General features: G+C 40.1%; 1 protein-coding gene, 1 long non-coding RNA gene and 1 pseudogene across 7 annotated transcripts in view; 2 read left to right on the forward strand and 1 right to left on the reverse strand.

Annotated features, from left to right (window-relative positions):
- PLGRKT (plasminogen receptor with a C-terminal lysine) overlaps window positions 1-27,943 on the forward strand; it is a 258,541-nt gene that overhangs the window by 178,514 nt on the left and 52,084 nt on the right. For 3 of the 6 annotated variants that reach the window (XM_077964989.1, XM_077964987.1, XM_077964986.1), the window contains 2 exons: window positions 5,673-5,791; window positions 7,511-7,597. In XM_077964989.1, coding sequence (XP_077821115.1) covers window positions 7,517-7,597 — 81 coding nt within the window. In that variant the 5' untranslated portion in view covers window positions 5,673-5,791; window positions 7,511-7,516. 6 annotated transcript variants of the gene reach the window in all.
- On the reverse strand, window positions 1,220-4,945 carry LOC114672798 (uncharacterized). Its single transcript, XR_003723287.2, has 2 exons — window positions 4,753-4,945; window positions 1,220-4,142 (listed from the first exon to the last, which is right to left on the reverse strand). It is a non-coding gene; the product is annotated as an uncharacterized LOC114672798 (long non-coding RNA).
- Window positions 18,787-19,713, forward strand: LOC144334702 (E3 ubiquitin-protein ligase RNF152-like; annotated as a pseudogene).

Consider the following 27,943-nt stretch of genomic DNA (forward strand, 5'->3'; position numbering starts at 1 on the left):
AGGAACTGTTCTCTGTTATTTTTATACACATTCAGAGTAGGAGACCAAGTTGAATTTCACAGTATTGCAGGAGGCTGAGATTCACAGACTGAGAATAGGGTCATGTTAGCTGCATGGGTTTCAAGAGAAGGAAGTTAACAGGGGCTTATTATAGTGCTGTAGTGACCTCAGTGAGAAGTTGAGACAGTTGAGAAGGAGGATAGATGTAAGGGGCTACTATGAGTGGAAAAAAATAGGAAAGAGAGAAATATCTAGAGAACATTTTAGGAGTTTCTTGTTCAATATGCTGTGTGAAACATTTGCGGGGACTCCTTAAGAAAGCGTAAGGTGAAGACCCTCATTACTCTTCATGCTTCAAAGTTTATGTTTTCATTCAGTTTATGTTTTCTTAGAATGCTATTACATGCTTGGACTGAGCCATGTGAAGCCTCAGTTTTATTCAGGTTACACTCTGAAATATAATCATTTTCAGCTCAAAAAAGCTTCCTTGACTTTATTACCCCTTACATTTTTATCTTCTCCAATTACTCCTTTTCATAACAAACATCAATAAACTGTATCATTACCTTTTAAAACTATCAAATTAACAAAACACAAAAAAATTATAATAAAGATTAAAATAGCAGCAATAGTGAAACATATACCATTTAAAAAATGTCAGACCCTATTTTTGTGATTACATATATTAGCTCATTTAAATCTTACAACAATCCTATAAGGAAGGTACTATTATTGCCTCTATTTTAGAGATGTGGACACTGAGGCGCATAGCTTTAGTAACTTGTCTAAAGGACACAGCTAGGAGATAGCACAGCTGGGATTCAAACCCAGACATCTGGCTCCAGTGTTTATGCTCTTAACTATTGTGCAAGGGTGTAGTGAAATTAGCATCCTTATTCACTGCTGGCACGGTGTATTTGTTCAACCCCAAAAAGTTAAATGCAGAGTTACCATATGACCCACCAATTCCACTTCTACATATATACCTAAAAGAATTGAAAACATACGTTCATACAAAAACTTAGCAGCATTATTTATAATAGCAAAAAAGTGGGAACAATCCAAATGCCCCACAATTTTGAATGGATAAACTAAATGTGGTATATCCATATGTTGGAATATTAATCAGACATAAAAAGAAATCAAGTTCTGGTACATGCTACAACTTGGATGAAACTTGATCGTGCTAAGTAAAAGGAGCCAGACACAAAAGGCAATACATTGTAGGCTTCCATTTATATAAAATGTCCAGAATAGGCAAATCTATAAAAACAGAAATTAGGTTAGGGGTCCGCAGACACTGGGGGAATGGGGAGAATGGGGAGTGGCTGCTAATGGTTACAGGGTTTCTTTCTAGGGAGAAGAAAATGTTATGGAATTAGATAGTGGTGATGGTTGTACACCTTTTTGAATATATTAAAAACTATTAAATTGTACATTTTAAGGTGGTACATTTTATGGTTGTGAATTATATATCTCAATTTTAAAAATCTCTAGGTAGGGAGAGAACAGGATCTGAGTCCACTGATGTCATTATATTACACTGCCACGTGGTGTCACTGTTGAGGAATGGATGAAGTCCAAAGAAGACTTATACAAAGCTTGTGTCCAGGTCATACCTAAGTTGCAGAGGTGCCCCAGGATTGAAGGTTAAAATCCAGAATTTGGGAAGCACCATCCCAGAATGGTTTAATATTAAGGAGGTTCTAGCCTCAGCCCCACACTGTGCAACTATTTGCAGCCCTTCACAGACTGAAGTTCTTGGCTAAACCTGGTTCCCAGATCAATGGAGAAATTCAAATCCTTGTGAAAGCATCTCTGTTAAAAGGAGATATCGCTAGGCACATCTGAAAGTTCCAAACACTTTATTTTTGGAAAAACTGCTTCTTTATGGAGGTCCAAGGAAATAGTGAGCAATTTTACTGTCCTGGGATAGGGAGCATCAAATGAGTTGAGGATTTTATATCAATTTTCTCTAAAATATTTATACTACTTAACTCAATGTATACATACATATATGTGTGTATATATGTATATGTATATATATACACACATATACATATATACATATACACATGTATGCATATATACGCATACACACATGTATGTATACATACACATACATATGTGTATTCCCACCCTGAATATTTGACCACCCTCTATATCTGATCAAATTCCTTACCCCCACCAGCCCCCAGGTGATGTCTGATACCCTGGCCTGCCTTCAGCAAGAATCCTGTTAGGTTAGTTTAGCAAGGATTTCCCCTACCCTTGATGTCTCTTCTTAGTAATTTTCCATCCACAGACCGCACTGCCATCCACACAACCTGCTTCTCGGCTATAAATCCCCACTTATCCTTACTGTATTCAGAATTGAGCCCAGTTCTTTACCAAGGCCTCTTTCCCCCTATTTCAAAAGTTGCTGAATAAAAATCTATTTTTACTGCTACAACTATGGTCCAGCTTTGATTTTCTTTAACAAGCCCCATCAGACTTGAGGGGATGTCAGTTCACGTACATTCTCATCTAGAAACTAAATTGTACTCTTTATGCAGGGTAATAGGAAAAGAGGGTCAGGGAAGAAGTAATTAACATTTTAGATGGAGAGCTACTATAATTCCTGCCTCTAGAACTTGTTGCAAGGCTAAAATTAATAATCATAGCTTCCTACGCATTTACTTACATTTCCCCTGCCCTATGCCAACACCTAGGTAGATCAGGATTTTTTATCTGGTATGCTTCAACAATTTAATTTCTGCATGATCTGAAATTTCTGCATTACTTCAGTTATCTGATAATCATTATTATGGCACATGGCAGTATTAAGAAATGCCCAGTGAATCTCCAGGTGTCACGCATAGTTCTTCTTGCCCTCAATATATAGATGTAACCCAATTTCCTTTTGGTAATTGGGATCAATCATACCATTCTATTGCTGTGAGGAATCAAAATGACCAGAGGGCAGTTTCAGCTTTCCAATCAGTGAATTGAAATTCAATTCAATTCAGTGACTGGGTCTTCTAGTGGAACCATTCCTTTCTTTGGATCTAGGCTTCCAAACACAATAAACCCAAGGTTGTAGAAATGGTGTGCTGGATATTTTCTATTTATCCCTCCAGGCATTGTGCCTAGGAGGCTGACCTCTACAGACTACACAGACCTAGCTCCATTGTCTTCTGGCTTTCTGGTGGATCAGCCAATGGAAGACCCCAGCTGGATATCAGAGCTGTGAGAACAGAGAGATGGGTCTTCTCCACTCTGTCCCTGCTTTGGGTGACGTGTCAGCATTGGCTACAACTATAGAATCTCACCTTACTTGGTGAAAAGTTGGCATTGCTGGCTTTCCCTTACTGAACAACACAGTTCCAGTTGGTTACTCTCTCCTACAGCCACAGCTACCACTCTCGCCTGATTTCAGTAACTGCTTCCTTCCCCCTTCCCCTCAGCCCTAGAGTTAGTAACAGCTCCCCGCTGTTACTGGTTACTACTGTTTATTGAAGGCGAACTATGTGCCAGACACTGTGCTAAGTGCCTACATATATTATCTTTAGTCCTCACAATCCAATAAATTAGATGGCTTTAGTCCTATTGCAGAGGTAATAAAGTCACAGAGTGACAGTGGCAGAGCTAGAAATTGAAGGTAAGTGTGTTTATGTTAGTCTGTGCACTCAAACACGATTCCCTACTTCTTGCATCAGTTGTTAATCCCCCTTAAAGAGTGTCAAACCTCCTGGTAACCCGCCCATTCCCACGACTGGAAATGAGGGTGCTGTTGTAATTTCCCCATCCAGCCATTCAACAAATGGTATCCGGAATGTGGGACCCAGGCTCCAGAATCCTGAGGGCTGCTGTTGAGAGCAGCAAGACGCGCCCAGGAGGTCAGGGCGGTGTTCACTCACACGCTGAGCCTGGAGGAAGTTAGACGCCTTCCCACCGCTCTGGTGGTCAGCGGGGACTTTCCTGAAGGCCAGAGACTGGTGACGTTCATGCTATTTTTCCAAGCCATTTGGTAGCAAAGAACAGAGTGCCAATGATTCAAGTATTCTCTCAGGCTGGGAGACTTGGCTTATTCAAGATGGAAATTGCTGGTGAGGCTGAGACAAGATTGACATCTCTCAGAGCAGCAGGGGAGAAAGACGGCTCTGTTCAAAAGAGAATGGGTAATTTCGGTCAATTCTGTTCTTTTTCGTTTCTGTCTAATCTTTATGCCTCTTTAAGAGTGGCAGTTTAACAGATGAGGGGACAGAGGCCTTTAATTGAGAATTCCATTCCGCTTCCTCTGCCTTATCTCAAAAATCTGGCAGCTGAGTCGCCGCGGTTTTGAATTTGCCTCTTTTGACCTTCCCCTCCCACCTCCGGTAACACTGAGCCTGGCCCGGAAGGACACACCCTGCTTCTGGCGGACGTGCTGGCCCTTTAAAGAAGCCGAGGGCTGCGCGAATTTGGCTGAGGCGCGTCATCTACTGTGGCTCCGCGCCAATCCCGACGCTGGGCGGAGCGAGGCCCGCTCCCTGCCGCGGGCTAAAGGAGCCCGGGCCTGGAGGCCTCTGCACCGGTTGCCTGGTCCCGGAACCAGCGCCGCCCAGTGAGTGAACACCGCCGCAGGCGGGTGGGGAGAAGGGTCAGTCCGGCCATGTCAGTCAGCGCGATCTCCTGGGCTCCGAGCTTGCCAGGCCGCGCTGGGCGCCCTTTCCTCGTGAGCGCCTGCCCTTGGCTCTCGCACTGCCCCTGGTGCTGATAGGTATTGCCAACCTCGTTCCATTAGGGCGCGTTCTTGTCGCCTGGCGTGGACTCCGGATCTCTCCGTAGCTTTAAAATAGAGTTGAGAAAAACAGGCAGAGTGGTGTCAACAGAAATCAGCACACCATTGCGGGGAATACCTAAATTACAGTAATTGGCCTCAGGGAGCGAGGGCGGTGTTAATTACAGAAAACCTCCGGAAGCTGTGGGCTCTGGGCTGGAATTTGCAGGGGGATGTGGCTTAGTTTGAATGGAATGCAAATATTTATTGAAAATGATTGTGGTGAGACGATCAGTCACACATTCAGGCAACGTGTCATCTGATCAGGAAATAAGTCAGCGCAGTAATCCCGATGACAGAATTCATGCAGTTAATCTTTTTGTCCTCCCAAGTAAAATCAAATAAAGGTACTCACGGGTGACTGGAAGAAAGGCTGTCTGGAACTTGCAGCCCCCACTTCTCCCCCAAAATACACCTTCTCATAGTAATCTATAGTTCACCTGAGAGGCAGGGCTGAAGCATTAAAGACCCCTTCCAAGATGTGAGTAGGAATCAGAGGGAAAATGAAGGCAGAGGGATTGAAATCGGCATTCTCTGCAAAACATCTCTCTGAGACACAGTGATATTTAAAATTGTATAAGTAGCAAGACATTTTTTACCCATGGTAAAAAGTGTTAGTTTTTAAAAGACTTGCCTTATACAAGTGAGTGAAATCAAAGTTATCTGTATTGCAAGGTCAACTTTTGCTTATTTTCTGATATATATTTTGTGAGCAAAAGGAGATAGCTGAAAGTGTTCTGGACACCCTAGGGAATATTCCCAGACTTTGGGAAATGACTTTGTCAGGAATGGGGAAGTTGGGAAAGGAGAGGATGTTGAAAATTCTGAACTCCAGGGTGAAATTTACAAGGTGTGGTGCATTTATTCTCAGGTGTGGTTCCCATAAGGAAGCTCTTCTTCCTGCTTGGCTTCCACCTTTAACCCTTCTACCTGGGAGCGTCCTGACCCTGACTACAAGTCCAGACCCAAGAGAGCAAGGCCCAGAAAGTGGTAAGTCTAAATACTAACTTCCTAGACAGTGTTTCTTTCCCAGATGATTGACATGAGGACTCTCTCTCTTTTCAGGGGAGATCCTAACCCCTTACAAACAGGAGCACTTTAAAGGACACAGTTCTGTGATATACAGGGTATGTGGAGGAATAGTACTAGAGTACAGCTGTTTTTTTAAATAAATGTTTGCAGCAGGTGTAAAAATTTAGTCATCCACTCCTATGTTCAGAAGAAAAATAAGTAATGGCAAGTGGCCTGAGCCAGTTTTTCTTTTATCTCTCATGCTTTGTGCAAACATTTAGGGGAAGCAGACACGATGGAGACTGTCAAGATGGATAATATCTCGCTCCTAACCTCAGGCAGGTTCTGGTCTGCTGTTAGAGATGAGTCACATGGGACTGTTAGCGTTTGGAGAAAGGAAAGAACTGCCAAATCGCCCTGCTGTCAGTGAGTGGCCTCTAACTCTGGTCACAGGGTGCTGGAGTGGCACAGTGGCAGAGGGGGAGGGAAATCTCACCACCTCAGGCCTGTTCAGCATTGTGCCTCGTCATCCTGGTAAGTGGTTTGGTATCCTGTGCTCAGCTTTGAAGCTGACTCTGGCACACAGCCCTGAAACTCCAGGGTGCATCCTTGGCCAGAATACAAGGAAGTCACTGAAGTCTTGCTTGCAGTTCCCACTCACCTGGAACCCCATTAGCAGGGCTTCCCACAGAATACTTGTGAATCCTGGCTATAATGAATTAAGACTGGCCATTCTCACCTGAGGTTCACAACCCTACTCAACAGCCTGTTAAAGAGAAAAGGTATCAGCAACATTGTTGAGAAGGTTAGAGCAGTTGTAACTTTCCCCTGAGTTTTGCAATATTCTGAAACGCAATCAACTAACTCAAGGTCTTCTGTACCCACCACCCAGTTGGATTAAGAACAAGAATTGGAGTTCTGTCCCGTGTAGAGTTGACAGCCCACTTAAAAACTTATGTAAGATAGACACTACTGTGCATTCATCTAAAACGTACATTTTCCAGGACATTTAAGTGTCCGTATGTTTTTCCATTTTTGAGAACTTTAGTACATAGTATCTTGGAGAGAATGAGAGTGAAGCTGGAGGAGGATGGCTAAGACAGTCAGCAGTGGGTGGATGGAAATAAGGGGCATGTAGGAGAGGGACAGGGATTGTGGTGGGATGACAGGAAGAATAACTGATCTGACCTTGAGACAGCTCAATCTTCTTAAAATGCAAATGCAAGAGCACAAAGAAATATGTTCTCAAGATGCACAAGGCATCTTCTTAATCACCCCTCCTCAGATGCAAAGGTTCTGTTGCCTAATTGTACAGAGGTAAGAAGATGGATGGTATCCACCCTGCCCCTCACAAAAAAAGAGTTGTTTTGTTCTTCAAGAATTCAGGTCTTCAAGATTTATGGTGGGAAGAAAAATCAGGAAACAGCCATATACTTATAGTGTAGGGATAAGATTTTGGAAATTATCTAGTTCAATCAGTTGGTGTTAGGTGAGTAAAATGATGGCCAGAATTGTTAAGTATGCCTGAGGTGAGACAGCTAGTTAGGAGCAAGGACTAGAATCCACACTGTGTTCCTAGGTCAGAAAGTTTACTTTTTTTTTTTTACTTTGTCATAAGCCCAATGTAACTCAAAGTGGAGCATACAAGAATGCATGTAGTATATTATTATAAGTCTCCTTGCTTTTTTTACATTTTAGGTCAAAATGGGGTTTATATTTTCAAAATCTATGAATGAAAGCATGAAAAATCAAAAGGAGTTCATGCTTATGAGTGCTCGACTTCAGGTATGTTTTAAAATAAGCTATTTTGTTGTTATAATGTTTAAAGTTTCTACCACATGTGCTCCAGCCCTACATTCCCTTTGACCCCCCAAAATAAAATGTTCTTGGGGCTGCATCCTCAAAACCAAGATAAAATGGATTACTAATTATTTGGTGAATGGGCTAATTTAAATCTCCAATCCAGATAAATTTGTGTAAAAATTTCCATTCTGTAGGAAGAGATAACTGCTTAGAGTATGTGGTACGTAGAATAATGCTCCCTGCCCCCAAAGATGATGTTTGAGATGGGGAGATTATCCTGGATTATGCAACTGAAAGAATGGACAACTGAATTATTGTAACAGAGCAGTGACCAAGGGGAAACCAAGTATTAGGTTTACAAATCAGCCAGGTGTCCAATGTTTAGCATGTCCTTGTCAAAGACTTTTGGAAACTACAGGGTTTTTACTCATATGTTGGTCCCCGTGAAGTCAGGGTCTGTGAAGGGTCTGGGATTTTACCTTACTTGCAAGCTAACAAGTTAGCCTATTACAGAAGACTGGAGACACCGACATCAGAATCAGAGGACTTTTTTACTCACAGCACAGCAAGCAGCACGAGCGTGGTGGTGTTAATTCCCCATGTCCTCCAAAACTCACCGAGGTGACCAAGATGGGCATGGGCGAAATGAGTGCTGTGCACTCAGTGGATTTGTGTCACAGTTGAGCAGCGTTGAGGTTAGGGAATCTACTGCTTTTACAGTGGGCCATGAGCAAGGGGTGGGTTGTGGCAGGGGGAGAGGGTTGGAACTACTTTCCTCGTAGTTGTTGTGTCCTGGTTGACCACCCCAAATGGAGATGTCAGTCCTGGGAGTTATAAGCCTCCGTGGGTCAAGAGTTCATTTTTAAGAAGAGCTCAGCAGCAGACCAACGATTGCTTCCCATTTTTGAAAGGGGTGTGTTATGGGTTGAAATGTGTCCTCCTTCTCCAAATTCATATGTTGAAGCCTTAACCTCTAGTACTTCAGAATGTGATCTTGTTTGGAGATAGGGTCTTTACAGAGGTAATCAAGTTAAAATGAGGTGGTTAGAATGGGCCCTAATTCAGTGTGACTGATGGCTTTATGAGAAGAAGAAATTTGGACACAAGACCATACAATTCATACTGGACTATTCATACCGGGAGCATACAATGTGAATATGAAGACAGCTGTTTACAAGCCAAGGAAGGGGCCTGGAACAGATGCTTCTCTCACAGCCTTAGTAAGGAACAAACTTTGCAGACACCTTGACTTTAGATTTTTCCCCTTCAGAACAGAGACAATATATTTCTGTTGCTTAAGCCATCCAGTTTGTGGTCCTTTGTTATGGCAGCACCAGCAAACTAATATAGGATGTATTTGGTGCCTGTGCCCAGCAGGTGGTGCTGCTGTATTGGGCAGTGGCCTCTCGAGCTTGATAGTGATTTTCTTTTTCTCCCTGGGATTCTCTGTTTCTATTAGACCACCTGGAAGGGGTCTGGGAATCCCTGACTGGGGAGTCTGTTTTGGTTACTGTGAGTTTTATAATACAAGCACATAATACATCAATGTCATTGTACATATGTATGTAGTGGGGAGGGAGAATGTTGACACACATCCCAGTATCTTGAATTGGCTAAAGGTCCCTTTAATTTTTTTTACTCACTGTGAAGTTTGCTCACACTCTGTCAGTTGAATTCAGTTACCTCCCCCCCCCCGTCACAACACACATGTGGCCAAGCATGATGACTCACGCCTAATCACACCTGTAATCCTAGCACACTGGGAGACCAAGGCAGGAAGATTGCTGGAGCCCAAGAATTCAAGACCACCCTGGGCAACATAGTGAGACTCCATCTCCATTTAAAAAATTAAAAAAATTAGCCAGTCATGGTGTTACACAACTACAGTCCCAGCTACACAGGACTCTGAGGTGTGAGGATTGCTTGAGCCCAGGAAGGTCAAGGCTGCAGTGAGCTGTGGTCATGCCACTGTACTCCAGCCTGGGTGACAGAGCGAGACCCTGTCTCAAAAAACCAAAACAATAACAATAAAAGAAGAGAGACCAAAGAGTTTAACATAGTTACTTCAAGGGTGGTTGTAATAGTTTCAAGAGATTATGCTGTCTTCAGCTAGGGGAAAGGGGCAGGAAGGGCTTTTTGTCCTTTGGCTCCTTGTTCCAGAATGGGTGCTGCTTCCTCTCCTGTGTTCTCTGGCCTCTGGAGAGAACTGCCACTCTGAGCCATCATTATTTCAGCCTTTGCTGGTGCCACTGCACAGCCTTGCAGTCTTTGGAGCTCTGGGCTACCCCAGTGCTTAGCATACTTGCCTTCCCTGAGACCAAGTAGACTTTGGCACCTGTGTCCAGTCCAACAGAGCCATAAAAGTTCGAGTCACTCCCTTCCCTGAAGTTCCCCAGCATACTTCCCTAAAGCAGCAGAAGTTGGAGGAGAGGCAGGGGAGGGATAGGGGACTGGAGGGAGACAGCAGCTCAGTGCCAGTAAGCAAGGCTTTGTATTTACTTTCAGTTTCAAGTGGCCACCTGCCACTGGGCTCAATAAACAAGTTTCTGATGCTTTTAGTCTACCCATAGTTCCCTACCCTCATTGCTGACACCATTTATTTCAGCTTTGGGGACCCCTAGATTCAGCAGCCATAGCCACGTTGCGCTGTTTTTTGGCTGGAGCATGGGACTTACTGCCCCATTGTCATGATAACATCCTCCCTTCTCCCACCCCAGAAGGGAGCATGACACAGCCCAAGCACCATTAGGACACCTTGTTTCAAACCTACCTTATGTTGTTCAACCACATTTAACACATAGGACAGTGAGGAACCCTTATTCCACTTTCCCATCCTCATCACCATCTAGGCAAGATCATTTACTACCAGATCTCCAGGAATTTTCTCACGTCCTATAATACAGCCAACCAGGGCCTTTGTCCCTCCTTTTCCAGAAAGTCAGATATCTCTGAGCATCTCACGTTTGCCACCAAAACTATCAGGGCATGTAAAGTGTCTGAGATTTTATGCTACTTGCAAACAACAGTAGTCCTCCTTATCTGTGGGGGATATGGTCCAAGATCCCCAGTGGATACCTGAAATCATGGATATTACTGAAGTCTATGTACACTATGGTTTTCCCAGTACATATATACTTGTGATAAAGTTTAATTTATAAATTAGCCATAGTAAGAGATTAACAATAATTAATAATAAAAATAGAATAATTATAACAATACACTATAATAAAAGTTTTGTGTATGTTCTCTCCTTCTCAAAATACCTTATTGTACTGTAGATCTTAATAACCTTGGCATATGATTTTTTTTTTTTTCTTATTGAGAACTTTCACTCTTTCACTTAAAGGAAGCATTTTATTGTTTCTCTTTGGTATATCCAAATTGCCAGCATCACTACTCTTGCACTTTGGGGCTATGGTTAAGTAAAACAAGGGTTACCTGAACACTAGCCACTGTGATAATGTGACAGCTGATCTGATAGCTGTGATGGCTACTAGGTGACTAACAGGCAGGTAGTGTGTACAGCTTGGCTACACTAGACAAGGTAATGATTCATGTCCCAGCTGGAATGGTGGGAGATTTTATCACATTACTCAGAATGATGGACAATTTAAAAATTATGAATTATTTCTGAAATTTTCCATTTAATATTTTCAGACTGAGGTTGACCATGGGTAACTCAAACTGTGAAAAATGAAACTATGGATAAGAGGGGACTGCTGTAATAAATTAGCCTGTTATTTATGCTGACAGAAGACTTTATTACTCATAGCACAGAAAGCAGCACACACTCCAAGTCCCATAGAGGAGATGAAGGAGAGCCTCGTTGGATACTGGGATGGATGCTTTGGGTTTGTGACATAGCTGAGGAACATTGAGCTTGTGGACTCTCACTTTCATCATGAGTGATGAGCAAGTCTGCTCTTTGACTGGAAGGAGATGGTACCTCATCCCTCAAGGTTGTTTACTGCAAACGCAACTCTGGGAAATGACCCAGCTAAAGAGCAGTCAGAGCCTGTGACCTCATCCTACCCAACAAGGTGGTTCAGGAAGACTTGGCCCATGGTGGACTGATTCTCCCATGTGTTGCTTAAGGTGACTAGATTTTTCTTGTTGATCAAAATACACTTTATTATTTATTTCTTAATTTTAAGAAAGGATGAACAGGGTAATATAGACCAATATGGTTGAACCAGCGTTCTAACTCTAGAGATACTTGAGTTCTGATCCTACTTGGGGCAGCCTAGAGAGAAACATCGTCATCTACAGCAGTTTTGGAAGATCAGGTTGCTCCTTGAATGTGTCCTACTTGAAGGAATTAAACTTCTAGCATCATTCTAGGGTTTAGAGCTGTTCTTTCCTTTTTTAAGAGTATGAAATATTTGATATATACCACAGAATATATTTATATCAAATGTAAGTTATGGAGTATAAGATGAACACCAGCGAATCTCCCACTAAACTTAAGAATTCTGTTGTGACAATGTTCCTGAAGCTCCTCCCTATGTGTTGAGTGAATCCAAATGGCTAAAGCTGGGCTAGAATTGACCTCATGTCCCAGAAGTCTCTAGGGTTGAAAAGGACCCTGCAAATGGAATGGACTTGACTACTGGGCTAGAAGATGATCTCTTTTTAGGGTCCTCAAAGGTGAAGTTTTAAAAAAAATTCTGATTGAAATACCACGTCCAAATGACATCTTTAGCCTGTGATTTAGGCTTTCGGCTATTTTTTAATCTAATGGCACCTCCACGAAAAGGATAAATAGAAGAAATAAAGCAAAACATTTATTAAAGTAAAGCCTAATAACTAAAATCTTATCCTACTGGAGTTTCTTTAGTTCTATATTTTTTGATTAAAAAAGAAATCACAGCTCAATAATCTTGTGTTACTGTTTTTTTTTTCTTGTGGGGGAAAGACCACTCATGATTCAACCCCATCTCTTATACCACTGGCCAGGCTCCCAATCCTGGCTGCACATTTGATTCATCCAGGGCCTTTTGAATGTTTGGGTCCCACCTCAGACCTTCACAAAGTTATTTTAATCTCTCCAGGTGACTGTAATGCATGGTCTGGGATGAGAAGCATTTTTTCACTTCTTTTTCTGTGATGCCACATAATTATAATTGGTGATTGTCAGTGATTTAATATAATCTATATTGGAGATAGAAACCAAGCAAGTTTTCAATTAATAGCCAATCAGGAAATGAAATTAAATCAATCACTGGAGTCTGGTTAATCAAATTTGTAAAAGGCCTCAAATCAAAAGGTTTTCTTTTTTTGAACTAATGACTTTGCTTCAAATTGTGATGGAGAGGATTTATGCTACTAATTATAATGGTATTTTCAGATTATCAACAAACTTCAGTTTCTTTCTAGCCTGGGTTAGAATGGTGGATGAGTGGTAAACTAGCACTCCTTTAAAATACTTCCTTAAAATACCACTAGGTGGCACACCTAAACTAATTTTATATCACCTGAGTGGCTGGAAAAGCATTTTGAGAATAAGGGAAGAACATATTCTATAGGTCCATGCTATGCTACAGTGCTTATGTAGGCAAAGCAGTTATGATCAATGTAAAGATTAGTTGCGTAGTAAACAGATGTTTATTTGTTGTTTATTGTGTTCAAGCAACAAACTGAAGATTTTAAAAAAATACATGAGATCTAGACTTCGACCTTTATTGTTAGACATTGGTGTTAAGAAAATGAGGCATAGATATAAACCAAAACATATAGTTATTTAATATTAATATGTAAAGGCTGGGTGGGGTAGCTCATGCCTATAATCCTGATCAACGCGGTGAAACCCCATCTCTACAAAACAAGAAGAAAGATTAGTCAAGCGTGGTGGCTCGTGCTACTTGGGAGGAAGATGGCTTAAGCCCAGGAGTTTGGGACCAGCCTGGGCAACATGACGAAACCCCGTCTCTTCTCTCTCTCTCTCTCTCTCTCTACCCCCACTGTGTGTGTGTGTGTGTGTGTGTGTGTGTGTGTGTATATCATATAAAATATATAATATATAATAATATATATTACATATAATACTATAGGCACACATCACATTGCCCAGCTAATATATATAACATATAACATATATATACCATATATTACATATATAATTACATACATACTACATATATTATGTATTACACATATTACATGTTACATATATAGTAATATATGCAACATATATTACATATATTTTATAATATGTGTAACATAGATTACATATATTTTATCATATGTGTAACATAGATTACATATATTTTATATGTATTATAGATTATTATTATACATTAGCTGGGCAATGTGATGTGTGCCTATAGTTCCAGCTACTCGGGAGTCTGAGGTGGGAGGATTGCTTGAGCCTGGGGGGTCAAGGTTGCAGTGAGCTGTGATTATGCCACTACACTGCAACCTGGGTGACAGAGAAAGACCTTGTCTCAAGAAAAAGAAAAAGAATAAAAAAGAAATTTCCCATCTGAATTTCTTAATGAGCTGTTGTTGAGGTACCTGGGGCCTGGCAGTCTGTTCATAGAGTGTTTCAAGAAAAAAGAAGGTGTTTTCAACGGTGTCAAATGCTACAGAGAAGTCAAAGGCCTTTAAAAAAAGGTCAGTGCCTGGGAGGAACCATATCAGTAGAATACAAGGGAAGAAACAAGTCTGTAAAGACCTGAGTGTACAAAAGGATAAAATGAAGGAAGAATGTATATAGACTCCCTTAGTTTTCTGTGAAATCTTACCATGCAGGTAAAAGATACAGTATGTTCCAAATATAATTATAAGAAGAAACACACTTCCAGACACATACTGGGAGGTATCCCTTTGGCATTGCAACATTCACTTATGCATTTAATACACTTTATGGAGTGTCTATCATATGCCAGTTGAATTAGGAGCTAGAGATACTTTGGTAAACAGCACAATCCCCTCTTTCAAGGAACTCAGCTCTTGAACAGGGTAGTGGTGTGGTAGTGACAACAAACAGTTTCAATAATGTGTTAAGAACTGAGAATTCTAGAGGGTTTTGTGAGCCAAAATTGGTCTGGCTTCAAATGTCTTCTAAGTGCCAGAAGACTATGGAGCCATATCTTCAGAATTTTGAGAGAAAAACCCCAACATTTTAGGTAAATTATACATGCATGCTGATAAAAAGAAAATTTTAAACATGCAAATATTAAGAAAATAAGTCAGGTGTTTTGAAAAAAATTAACTGAAGATATAATCTCGTCAATTTAGAAAGAAATACTAAGACCCACCAGCAAATCTAACTTGCTAAAGTGCATGTAGAGGAGAGGAAAACTTAAAAAAAACTTTAAAACTAACATTTTGGTAATCTTGTTTCTTCTATTCCATCTTCCTTTGCCTTTTTGCCCCTTTTTGTTGGAATATACTTTAAGGCAAATTTCAATTTACCTGTAAATATTTCTGTATGAATCTGTAACAGATATGGATATAACAATATTTAACTAACTTAGCAATAATTTCTTACTATCATATGCAACCTAATTTCAGTTGCTTCACAAGTATCTTTTACAGTTGGGTTTGAAATAGGGATCCAAGCAAAGTTTTCATACTATACTTGATTATTATGACTCCTAAGTCTTTCTCAGTTTGTGAGAATATCCCTTCCTTCCTACTTGTCATACATTTATTAGTTGAAGAAACCAGCTCATCTGTTCTATGGAACGTCCTACAGTTTGTATTTGGCTGATTGCCTCCTCATGGTATTTTTTAACATATTCTTCTATACTTCATTCTTCCTATGAAGTGGTAAACCTTCATAGGAAGAAGGTTTGATGAGACTCAGGTTCAGTTCTTTTAGCAAGAATCTTTTCTAGGTGGCACTGTGTACTTTCTAATACATCACGTCATAAAACTCATTAGGTCTGGTTGTCTTTCCTTTAGTCATATCAACCTGATCTGCCCATTATAAAGTTCCCCATCAACCTATGATCAACTGGCCTTACCATCCACTCATGATGATTGCCCACATCTGTGACTTCATTAGGGCTTGAAAAAAATGGCAGTTTAACAATATTCTCTCATTCCTTTGACATTTATTGTCTGGAAATTTATTAAGAACTTTCTCTTCCTACTTGGTTATCCTGAAATGTAGTTTGTACAGGAAACAAAAATAAATGCTTGATTCTGTCCTTTTATTTAGCAATTTCAGAATAGTGAATTGACACTCTAGAAATCTCCAAAGGAGACCAAATAATTTTTGTTTATTTGTATATTGTGACTATAAACTATTTAATCAGTTGTAGTCATTATTCTTCTTGCTCAAGTTATCCCGTCTTTGGCTAATGGAAGCTCTTTCAAGTTGATTCCTATGTCCGTTGGATAAGACCCACTTAATTCTTGATTGTAGGCACGTTGCTTTAGCCTGCCTGTGTCTCATTTCCCACATGTGAGTATATAGCTTAATAATAAGGGTTATGATACTTTGTAGAGTTACTCTGAGGATTAAGTGAGATGTCCCACATATAAGAATTTAGCACACAGCATCTGCCCCATGTAAGCACTCAGCAAAGTCAGTAATTAAAGCAAAAGTTTTCTTATTAGATGTGCCATTTATTCATTCACCAAATATTTATGGAGGAGCCCCTGCTCTATACTGGGCAGTATTTAGATGGGGAGACATAACAGTGAACAAAACCCTTCCCCTGTGGAACTTACACTCCAGTGGGAACACATGCAACAAACCAACAACCACGACGTCTTAGTGGTGATGAGTTCTGTGAGGGGAAAAAGAGTAAGGGATGATGATGGGAGACAGTGGATGGGTGAGTGGGAAATCCCATTTTTGGTAGAGTAGTTAGTGCAAGCCTCAGAAGGTGACCTTTGAGCTGAGCCTTGAGGGAAATGACAAAGTGAGCCATGCAGATAGCCAGGGAAAGAGTTTCAGGCAGAAGGAAAGTGAATGCAGAGGCACTGAGCTGGGAGAACTCGTGGTGAGTTGGAAGACCAGTAAAGAGGCTGGTATGGCAGAACTCTGAAAGGATGCGGGAGAGTGGAGAGAGATGAGGTGAGAGGTCGCTCAAGCCTTGTACCCAGGACAAATGTTTTGAAATGTATTCTGAGTGACGTGGGAAGCCACTAAAGGGTTTTGAGAGGAGTAGTGATGTGACCTGCTGGTTTTTGCAACATAAAATATAGTGTGTGCTCAATAAGTGCTTTCTCAAATACATAAGAATTAAAGCAGCAAACAACTATTATGAGCGCATTTAAAAGTTGCTTAAATCCTTATAACTCCCAATATCTGTCATACTTGTGCCCTCCCGTCTGTTTTTCTTCTTCACTTGCTTTGTTTTTGAGGAGAAGACTGTGCTAACATCTTCAAATAGGAAGGGTCCTATGTTCTGAGGAAAGGAAGAAAGTGCAGTGTGTGCTTTGCAGAGAGGCTTTTGGTGACAAGGAACCAGAATGTAGAGTAGGTGGAGGAGAAGAAAGCAGCACAATTTTTGTAGGTAGAAAGACCAGATAGTGAGTGGGAGTTGGCCCAGAGCCTAGAAGTGTAAGTGGACTTAACCTGGAAGTGTCTTGCATAAAGGGGCGGCATGGCCAACACCAGTTCGCTGAGGGAGTGGGGGTACATGCGTGACTTAACTCCTGGATCCACACTGTCTTTAGCTTGTCCTTCTGGGACTCATTTCTGCCCATACCTCCTGTACCCACTAGCTGCCTTAGTCTCCCCATGTTCCTCACCTGAAGTCATTCTTCCGAAGTTCATTTTTTTCACTTGTGAAAAAAATACATATCATATAAACATCACCATTTTAAAGTCTACCACAATTCAGTGACATTTAGTACATGTACAATGTTGTGCAACTGTCACCGCTATTTAATTCTGTAACACTTCATCACTCCAAAAGGAAACCCTATAATTGTTAACCAGCCACTTCAAATTCCTCCTGTCCTTCCTCAGCCCTTTGCAACCACTAATCTGCTTTCTGTCTCAATGGGTTTGCCTATTTTGGGCATTTTCTATAAATGAAATCATAGAATACATAGTCTTTTGTGTCTGGCTTCCTCCAGTTAATATAATCTTTCTAAGATTCATCCGTGTTGTAACATGTATCAGTACCTCATTCCTTTTTATGGCTGAATATCATCCATTGTATGGATATACTACATTTTGTTTACCTAGTCATCTGTTGGTGGATATTTGGGTTGTTTCTACGTTTTGACTATTGTTTAGTGCTGCTGTGAACATTCTTATACCAGTTGTTGTTTGAACAGTTGTTCTCCATTCTTTTTTTTTTTTTTTTTTTTTTTTTTGAGACGGAGTCTCGCTCTGTAGCCCAGGCTGGAGTGCAGTGGCCGGATCTCAGCTCACTGCAAGCTCCGCCTCCCGGGTTCACGCCATTCTCCGGCCTCAGCCTATTCTTTTGGGTATATACCTAGTAATGGAGTTGCTGAGCCATATGGTAATTTTATGCTTAACTTATTGAGGAACCACCAAACTGTTTTCCACCATGGCCGCAGTTTTTTACATTCCCACTGTAAAGTGTAAGGGTTACTATTTTTTATGTCCTCACCAAATCTTATTTTCTCTCTCTCTTTTTTTTTTTTTTTTTTTTTTCAAATTCTAGTCATCTGGTGATTTTGAAATATATCTCATTCTGGTTTTGAGTTGAATTTCCATAATGGCTAATAACATTGAATATGTTTTCATGGGCTTAATGGCCGTTTGTGTATCTGCTTTGGTGGAATGTCAGTTCTAGTCTTTTGTGTGTCCTTTTTGTGGCTCGCGGTGGCCGCTGGCCCTAGGGCGTGTCTGGCTCAGCTGGGTGGGCGCGCCAGGACCACCCCGCGATGCTGACGCTGCAGCCTCTGTAGGGAGCGCCTGAACCCGCCACGGAGAAACTTCCGCTGAAGAAAGCTCAGTCTCAGTTGTGCTTCCTGGCTCTTGCCTGCCAAAGGCGTACCATTTCCACTTGATGTCATCGCGCAGAATGGGGTGAAAGGGACTCAGTGACATATTCACTTTGGAGGATAAATAATCATACTGCAATGTTTTCCTTGGGAACCGCTGTTTCCAGAAGCCATGGTCTTTGAAAATTACCATTGCTGCTGGCCTTGTATTCCTGGGTGTTTTGAGAGAAGATGTGCCCCGCTGCTGGCTCTGAGTGCCTGTCGCTGAGGTCGCCCTGGCCTTTGACAAAATGAACACACCTGTGAGTGCTGATGCCTGTGAGCTCCCCATGACCTGCACTGGAAAGATGCAGAGCGGCGGCCTCTGAAGACCAGCTCCCTCCCCTTCCCCTTGGCCTTGCCCTTCCTGCTCAGGGTCCACCATGGAGACGCTGTCCCAGGACTCTGCTAGAATGTCAGATCTGTTTTAATTACTACAGCCCCTAGCGAAGGCCCAAGTTGCTGGATTGCAAGCACACCTGCTGTTAAGTGTGCCTCCAGCAGATGAGGACCAGTCAGAAGGACGTGTGATGACCCTGGTGCAGCGGTGTCACCAAGCCGCCCCTCCCCCCCCCCCCCCGCTTCTCCGTGTCACAGCTCCTCGACGACCCTGAGGTCCTGGCTGTCATCACCATTCCACACACTTCCGAGCACACGCCGGTTTTCATCAGACTTCCCAGCAATGGGTGCTACATGCTGCCCCTGCCCATCTCCAAGGAGCATGCGCTGCTGCCCAGACACATGAGCTACCGCCTGCTGCCCAGGAGCCCGCAGAAGTCCTTCAATGTGGTGACCATCCCTGCTGGACAGCAGCCTCTGCAAGGCAAGGCTCCCCAGGGGGCGGCAGAGGAGGACCAGGATAGGCGGGTCGTGGTGAAAAGCTCCATCTGGTTGGGGGTGTGTACTGTCATCTTGGTGGCTTGGGTCTTGATCTTCCTCCTCAGCATCGTGCTCCATAACATGTCCTGCATTTCTAAGCGCTTCACTGTGACATCTTGTGGCTGGAGAGGGCTGCAGGGAAGTCTCTTGTGGGTGCCAACTTAGAGGCTGAGCATGTTGGTGATGAGATCCCAGTGAGAAGATGACCATTTGGTGCTGAGCGCTGGCTCTGGTTTGCCTCTTGATTTACCCTAAGACAGACATCAAGGGCAGAAGGTGAGGTCTCAACAAGATACCAGGCGAATTGCTCTGAGTATTGATGGCAACAGCTTTGAAGATGATTGTATGCATCCTCATAATCATGTATTAAATGAACTGTAATTTCTGATTTTTTAAAATCATGTTATGAGATCGACATATTCTACTTAGATGTTAAACTGTACAAGTGCGTACAATGTGATCTTCTCTAAATATGTTAGATTAAAACAAAGATGCTATGTATGCAAGTAGAATTAAACCTGCAAATCCATGTAAAAATTCAGTTAAGACATGCAATACTGACTTCTTTACTTTTTTTTTTTTTTCTTGAAACCCAGTCTTCATTTAGTTGCTAAGGCTTTTTATACATTTTGAATGGCACCAAAACAAAATAAGTCAAAATGGACAGTTGTTGTTGTTGTTTTTTTTGAGAAAATATTTTAACAAGTGTCTCCAATGTGTTGTATTTTGTCATGAACCTTCATTTTCTTCACTTGTAATTAGAGCTCCTACGTGTTTATTAAACACAAAGTCCAATAGGGGAGCAATAAACTGAGAAATCATGAGGAAAAAAAAAGTACTTTACATATTATGGATACTAGATTTTTATTGGATATAAGTTTTGTAAATATTTTCTCCCATTTGCAGGTGGTGTTTTTTTTTTTTTTTTCCTCTTGGCAGTGTCCCCTGACACACACATTTTCAATTTTTATGAAGTCCAATTTATTTTTCTTTTGTTGTTCTTGGTGTCATATCAGAGAAACTATTGCCAAATCCAACTTCATAAGGATTTGCTCCTATGTTTTTTTTTTCTAAAAGTTTTCTAGTTGTAGCTCTTAAATTTAGGTCTTTGGTCCATTTTGAGTTAATTTCTATGTATGGTATGTAGTAAGGGTCCAACTTTACTCTTTTGCATGTGGATATCCAGCTGTCTTGGGATGAGGTCCATTCTTCATGAGCATACAGAAGCTAGACACTGTACAGTAAAGATTAGAGGTCACATACTAAGTCTTTAACTGGCTCAGATAAAGAAACTGCTCACCAGGTTCTGCCCACACAGCCCCTTTGAAAAGTGCATCTTGACCTTTACTGGTCTTCAAAGTTTGAGTGGCAACCTGCTGTGTCTTTCTCTTTCAAAGCTGAAATGAGTGGAAATAAGTTAGCTTAGTTGTAGTATGAAGGACTGTATCTAAATGCAAATACTATTATGCATTATTTAACTTTCAAAGAGCCTACTAAAAATGTCCACCAAGTCTCTTAAAATGTGGGGCAGATACTAATATGTCTGCAGTCACTTAGGGGAGCTAATGAAAATACTTTTAATATTTTCTATATTCTGATGTCCAGAAATGGTAAGAAGTGAAAGTAGAACAGTTAATAAAGGTCATTAGTGCCACAGGCACTTTTCTACAAAGGTAGATAAATGGCAAAGAAGGGTCAAGCCACCAAGCTGATCCTTGGCTGCCTAGCCCTTCCATGCAAACAATGGGTCCAGGACAGACACTTCTCCAGGGCAGACACACTGTTTTTAGATTTGTTCACAAACTTAAGTGAGACCAATGAATCTAGTAACCATCAGAAAGCTTTTTTTTTTTTTCTCCAAGCTATAATTTTATTTTCATAAATCTGAAGAGAGCAAATTTTTGTTAATTTTTGTTCTTCATTGCTTGGGCAGGGGGGTAGATTGCTTTATTATTTATTAATTCTGTGAGGCATTTACAATTGCCTACTATATGCAGGGTTTCAGGTACAAAAAGATTTAAAATGATCCTATAGCTTTAATAATTGTTTTTGCCTCTTTATACATTTTGATAATATGTATACAGATAGACACATAGTCACCCTACCATATTTCAAAAGAATTTCAGGTAACCTTGCTATTAAAATCTTTAGACTTCTACGTGTCTTGTTTCTACTTTACCTGGTTCCTTAAGATGATGAAGAATTTAGGGCAGCAGGAGGAGGAGGATTTCTAGAGAGAGAAAAAAGCCCCCATAGATATCTTTAATGTTGAGTATTAAGGAAAACGATCTGCAGTATTATTAGACTTGAATAAACTCATGATATTCAGAATAAAAGTGAATCCATATTTTAAAAAAATGTTTAATTTTGAAATAATTTTAGATTTGCAGAAAAGGTGCAAAACATGGAGAGTTCAAGTATATCCTTTATCCAGCTTCCTCTAATATTAACAATTTACAAAATAATTGTACAGTGATCAAAACCGGGAGATTAATATTGGTACAATACTATTTAAACCACTGATTTTTTTTTTTTTTTTTTTCATTTCACCAGTTTTTCTTCTAAAGTCCCTTTTCTGTTCCAGGATCAAACCCAAGATCTCGCATTACATTTAATTGGTGTCTTCTCAATCTCCTCCCATCTGTGACAGTTATTCTTTCTTTCCTTGGCTTTTATGATAAGTACTTTTGAGAAATACTGGTCATTTATTTAGTAGAATTTCTTACTTTGGGTTTGTTCAATATTTTCTCATAATTAGATTGAGATTGTGAATGTTTTCGCTTAGTTTTCTTAAACCATAAACTGCTTTTGTGTCTTCCTTGTTGCATTGTATCAGAGGATACATGAAGTTGATATGTCTTATTGCTAGTGGTGTTAACCTTGATCACTTGGTTAAGGTTGTATCCATCAAGTTTATATACACTGTAAAGTTACTATTTTTTCTTTCTAATTGATAAATATCTTTGAGGAAATACTTTGCGACTTTGTTAATATCCTGCTTCTTCTTGAACTTTTGCCCACTGATTTCATCTTTCATTGGTGGGATCTTACATGCAACAATTATTACTCTGAGGTTTGCCTAATACTGATTTTTTTTTATTTACTTCATTTCATCTGTATTTGTTAATTGGAAGAGCTGTCCCTTCTTTGTGTGTTTATTTATTCAATTATTTATATCAATATGTTTTCATGGACATTTTATTCTGTGGGTTATAAGCTAGTGCCATCATTATTTATTTTGTGGCTCAGATTGTTTCAGCCTTGACTTTGACCAACTTCCATTTGCTTTCTATATCATTTTAATAGAACTCATCCTTTTTTGAGTACTTGCTTCTTTTCTGTGATCACAGTATATGCCAGGCTCATCTTATATTGTTCCTGCTCCAGGCCTGGAATTATTGACTTCTTCATGGAGTCCTGGTTCCTTTTGTCAGAGAATGATATTTGGAAATCAAGACCTGGGCTCTGGTTGTGCTTACTGTTATAACGATTGTCCCTAGGTTCTCTCAGCAAAGACATGTATGTATATGAACCCATGCATAGACACACATCTGTATTTATTTCTATATCTACCTATCTGTATATATTTTCTAAACCACAAGTTCATATTGGCACCTCTAATTCCAATCCAGTGTGACACATTTCATTCTAGCTCTTTCCTTTTCTTTATCTGTAAGTTGTTTTTCCTCAGGTACTGAGACACTTTACACTATATTCACTTCAATCCCAGTAGACACATAAAATAGTTTTAGAATTGCCCATATGTACTCCTGTAAGAAACAGATTCAATAACTAGAGGACATTATTTGTATGTTCTTTTTGTCTTCACAGTATCCAGTCAAAATACTGTTTTCAGAAGTTAATAAGGTTACTTTTTCCTGGCTCCTTCAGTGTTAGTTTATTGACTTGTAATGCAGTTGGATTTATTTGTTATACTTTGTATTCTCTCCATATCTGGTTGATTTTAATTAATTATAGGGCTGAGGAGTATATGAAACATTGCTATGGTTCTAATAGTCAAAGCTATATAAAAAGATACATTCGTGGTAGCTCATGCCTGTAATCCCAGCACTTTGGGAGGCCAAGATAGGCAGATCACCTGAAGTCAGGGCTTTGAGACCAGCCTGGCTCAACATGGTGACACCTCTGTCTCTACTAAAAATACGAAAGTTAGTTGGGTGTGGTGGCGGGCGCCTGTAATCCCAGCTACTTGGGGAGGCTGAGGCAGCAGAATCGCTTGAACCTAGGAAGTGGAGGTTGCAGTGAGCCGAGATGGCGCCATTGCACTCCAGCCTGGTGACAGAGCGAGACTCTGTCTTAAACAAACAAACAAACAAACAAACAAGATACACTTCAAGAAATGTTCTTCCTCTTTCTCCCTATTAACCCATTCCCATTCCCCCTCCTCTTTATAATACCCTGTTACCACACTTCCTCTATAGGTGTTTAATTTCTTAACCAAGATAAATCTTTGGTTTGTCATTTCTACATTGATTTGGTACAGTGAATAGCTACATGTGTATTTTCTTATGCCCCCTTCTCTTATGTGCGAAGGGTAGCATATCATTGATACCTTGTTTACTTTGCATTTTTCATTTAACAGTATATCCTGGAAACCACTCCAAATCAATTCAGAGATCTTTATCGTTTAAAAAAATGGTTGCATAGAATTTTATTGTGTAGCTATATCAAAATTTATTCAAATAATGTATTACACTGTATTAGTTTTCTATTGCTGTAACAGATTATCACAAACTTAGTGATTTAAAACAACATAAAATTTTTTATCTTATATTTCTGAAGGCCAGAAGTTTGAAATGGTTCTCAATGGATAAAAATCAAGATGTGAGGGGGGCTGCATTTCTTCTGGAGGGTCTAGGAGAAAACCTCTTTCCTTGCCTTTTTTTAGTTTCTAGAGGCTGCCTGCACTCCTTGGCTCATGGGCCCTTCCTCCATATTTAAGCTAGCAGTATGACATCTTCATTTCTCTCTAATTCTGACTCTCTTGCCTCCATCTTTCACTTTTAGGACCCTTGTGATTACACTGGGACTGGATAATACAGGATACTCTTCTCTTCCCATCTCAAAATCCTGAACTTAGTCACACCTACAAAGTCCTTTTTTGCCATGTAAGGAGATAGATTCACAGGTTCTGAGGATTAGACATGGGCTTCTTTGAGGGCCCATTATTCTGCCCACCCAAGATACTTAGATTATTTCCAATATTTTGCTATTACAAACAGTGCTTCAATGAATAACTTTGTACTTTCATATTTTTATATTGTTGGAGGTGTATCTTCAAGGTAGATTTTTAGAGTTGAGATTGCTGAGTTAAAGGCAAGTACTTGTTAGACATTGCTACGTTTCTCTTCAGAAGGGTTTATCAATCTGAAAGTGGCTATTTTCCCAAAGTCTCAGCAACAAAGTGTGTTGTCTTGCTTTTTAGTTTTTGCCAGCCTGACAAGCAAGAAGTGGTATCTCATCTTGCTTTAATTTGCTTTTCTTTAATTGTGAGTGAGTTTAAACATTTTCTCATGTTTGAGGGCCATTTATATATCTTGTTTTTTGTGAATTTTCTGTTTATTGGGCTTTTATCTACTGTTCCTCAAGGGTTCTTTGTATATTAGGAGTATTGGCCTCTTGTCTATGGATATATCTTCCTAATATTTTATCTGAGTTTGTCACTTGTTTATGGTGGTTTAAAAATTTTTACACCATGAAAAAAAGTTTAGTTTTATGTGATCAAGTTATCAATATTTTATTGCCTCTACATTTTGGTTCTTGATTTAGAAAGCTTTTCCCTATACCACAGTTATCCTTGCTTCCTGTGGTACTTTTGTCTTCATTCATTTTCTGTTGCTATAATCCAATATACAGACTGGGTAATTTATAAAGAATAGAGATTGATTTAGCTCATGGTTCTAGAGGCTGGGGAGTTTCCTTCCTTCTGCATCAGGACATGGCAGGAAGCATCACATGGTGAGACACAGCAAGCAAGCCCAAGAAAGCTTGGTTTTATAACAAAGCCATGATAACAAACCTACTCACATGACAGGGACATTAATTTATTCATGAGTGCAGAGCCAGCATTTATTCATTCACGAGGATAAAGGATTAAGTTTCCAACACATGAACTTTGGGAGGACACATTCAAACCATAGCAACTTGTATAGCCTCATTTATTGACATTTAGAGTCCAAATCCATTTGGGGTTAATTCTCATATATGATATGAGATAGGGCTAATCTTATCTTTTTCTGATGGCTACCTTGCAGTACCTATACTACTTATTACGAAGTCTATCTTTACCCCCAGTGAGTTGAGATACTACCTTTATCACATACTAAGTCTCAGTATGTACTTGCATTTATTTCTGGACACTCTAATTCACTGGTCAGTTTGTCTAGTCATGTACTAGTCCTGTAGTGTTTTAATTACAGACACTTTTTAGTATGGTTTAATGCTTGTTGAGGCTAGTATGCCATTGTAGTTTTTCTTTTTCAGTGTTTTCTTGGATAATCTTGCATGTTTGATTTTCCACAGAAATTTTAGTATCAACATGCCCAAGTATAAAATAGTCTGTTGATATTTTTCATTGGGATTTTATTAATTTATAAGTTTATTTATGAAGAACTGTGGAGTCATTTTATTCAAGAATAGGAAATGTTTTTCCATTCTTTTAAGTCTATTTTAATGTCTTCCAGAAGCTTATAAATAAACTGTAGGCTAAACCAACGAAAAACTAAAATTTTAAGTTAAATTTAAAAATGTCATATCTTGTCAGTAATTAGAAATATATTCTTATAGTTGGGTTTCTTCCCTAGCCAGCAAGGGGCTGTGTTCACAGTGGCTTAATGTCATGATATGGCTACTGAGGGCTGTGGATTCATTCTTCTTTGTGTGCACTTGGAGGTTCACAGGTTTTGGAGTCACGCATACCTGTGTCTGAACCTGACTCCATCACTTACTGGTTCAGTGACCATGGATAAGTGACACAGGCTCTCTGAGTCTGGCTTCTTCATCTCTAAGATGGGGAGAAGGATACCCAAGAACTGGTTCATGTAGCAGAGTAGATGCTCAGTAATGTTTCCCTCTTTTCTTTCTTTGTTGTTGTTGTTGTTGTTTTGAAAAGGATCTTGCTCTGTCTCCCAGGCTAGAGTGCAGTGGCACAATTTTGGCTCACTGCAACCTCTGCCTTCTGGGTTCAAGTGATTCTCTTGCCTCAGCCTCCTGAGTAGCTGAGATTATAGATGCATGCCACCATGGCCTGGCTAATTTTTGTATTTTTAGTAGAGATGGGGTTTCACCACATTGGCCAGGCTGGTCTCAAACTCCCGACCTCAGGTGATCTGCCTGCCTTGGCCTCCCAAAGTGCTGGGATTACAGGTGTGAGCCACCACAACTGACCCGTTTCCTTCTTTTCTTACCTGCTTTATTTGCTCATAATGACTATTCCATTCTTTCTTTCATCTCTAGTTTCATTATATACGTAACCAGAGAGTAAGTTAAGCTAAATATTGTCATACAAATACCCATTTTCTTTAGCCATTTAACAATTAACAATATTATATCCAGCTGAAGTAAATAATGCTGATTTATTTCATCTAGAGTGTTGTATATTGGTCTCAAGGTAAAAGGCTGTGCTTTAAAAAATGGAGACAAAATTTTATTGTTCATTTGTGAATGCTTATTTGATATACTGATGCCATTTCTAATCTTTCTCTGTGGTACAGGCCATAAACCTGTACTAGAAGTGAACCATTTTAATTTTCTACTGTGGATCTGCCTTATTCCAAGAGCTATGCAACAGACAATAGTGTTAGACAAAGTCTCAGTATGAACAAATTCAGTTTTGTAGAGAAGCATAATCTAAAACATAATTTTCCCAACCCTGCCTGCTTAAACTGCTTATTGCCTTAATTATGATTTCACCATGATTTTGGTGACTTCTGTTAATTTCTTTTTGTTTTTGAGACAGAGTCTCGCTCTGTCACCCAGGCTGATGTGCGGTGGCACGATCTTGGCCCACTGCCCACTGCAACCTCTGCCTCCTGGGTTCAAGTGAGCACATCGGCTAATTTTTGTATTATTTTTTTTTTAGTAGAGATGGGGTTTCACCTTGTTGTGTTGCCTAGGCTGGTTTTAAACTCCTGACCTCAAGTGATCCACTTGACTCAGCCTCCCAAAATGCTGGGATTACAGGCATGAGCCACCGTGCCCACCCACTTCTGTTAATTTCTATGTCTTGAGTTTATAGTGAGGTCGATTGCACAGATTGTGTAATGAAGCATAAACTTTTATACTTCAAAATGATCGCCTTAAATGCTTATTTCAGTCACAAATAGAAAAATGAATAGGTACAATTAAGGCCAGCAATCGCATTTTTTTCTTGCTTTTAAATATAAAGTTTTAAAGTCAAAATATTATTTTATTATTTAAAAAGCAATCATTTTATCGTCTTATATGCTTGGTTTCTAGGGTTTTTAAAGGTAAAAATTTCTCCAGGTCCCGCTTCACCTATGCTTGTTC

This window comes from Macaca mulatta, chromosome 15 (assembly GCF_049350105.2).
Source record: "Macaca mulatta isolate MMU2019108-1 chromosome 15, T2T-MMU8v2.0, whole genome shotgun sequence".
NCBI classification, from domain to species: Eukaryota; Metazoa; Chordata; class Mammalia; order Primates; family Cercopithecidae; genus Macaca; species Macaca mulatta.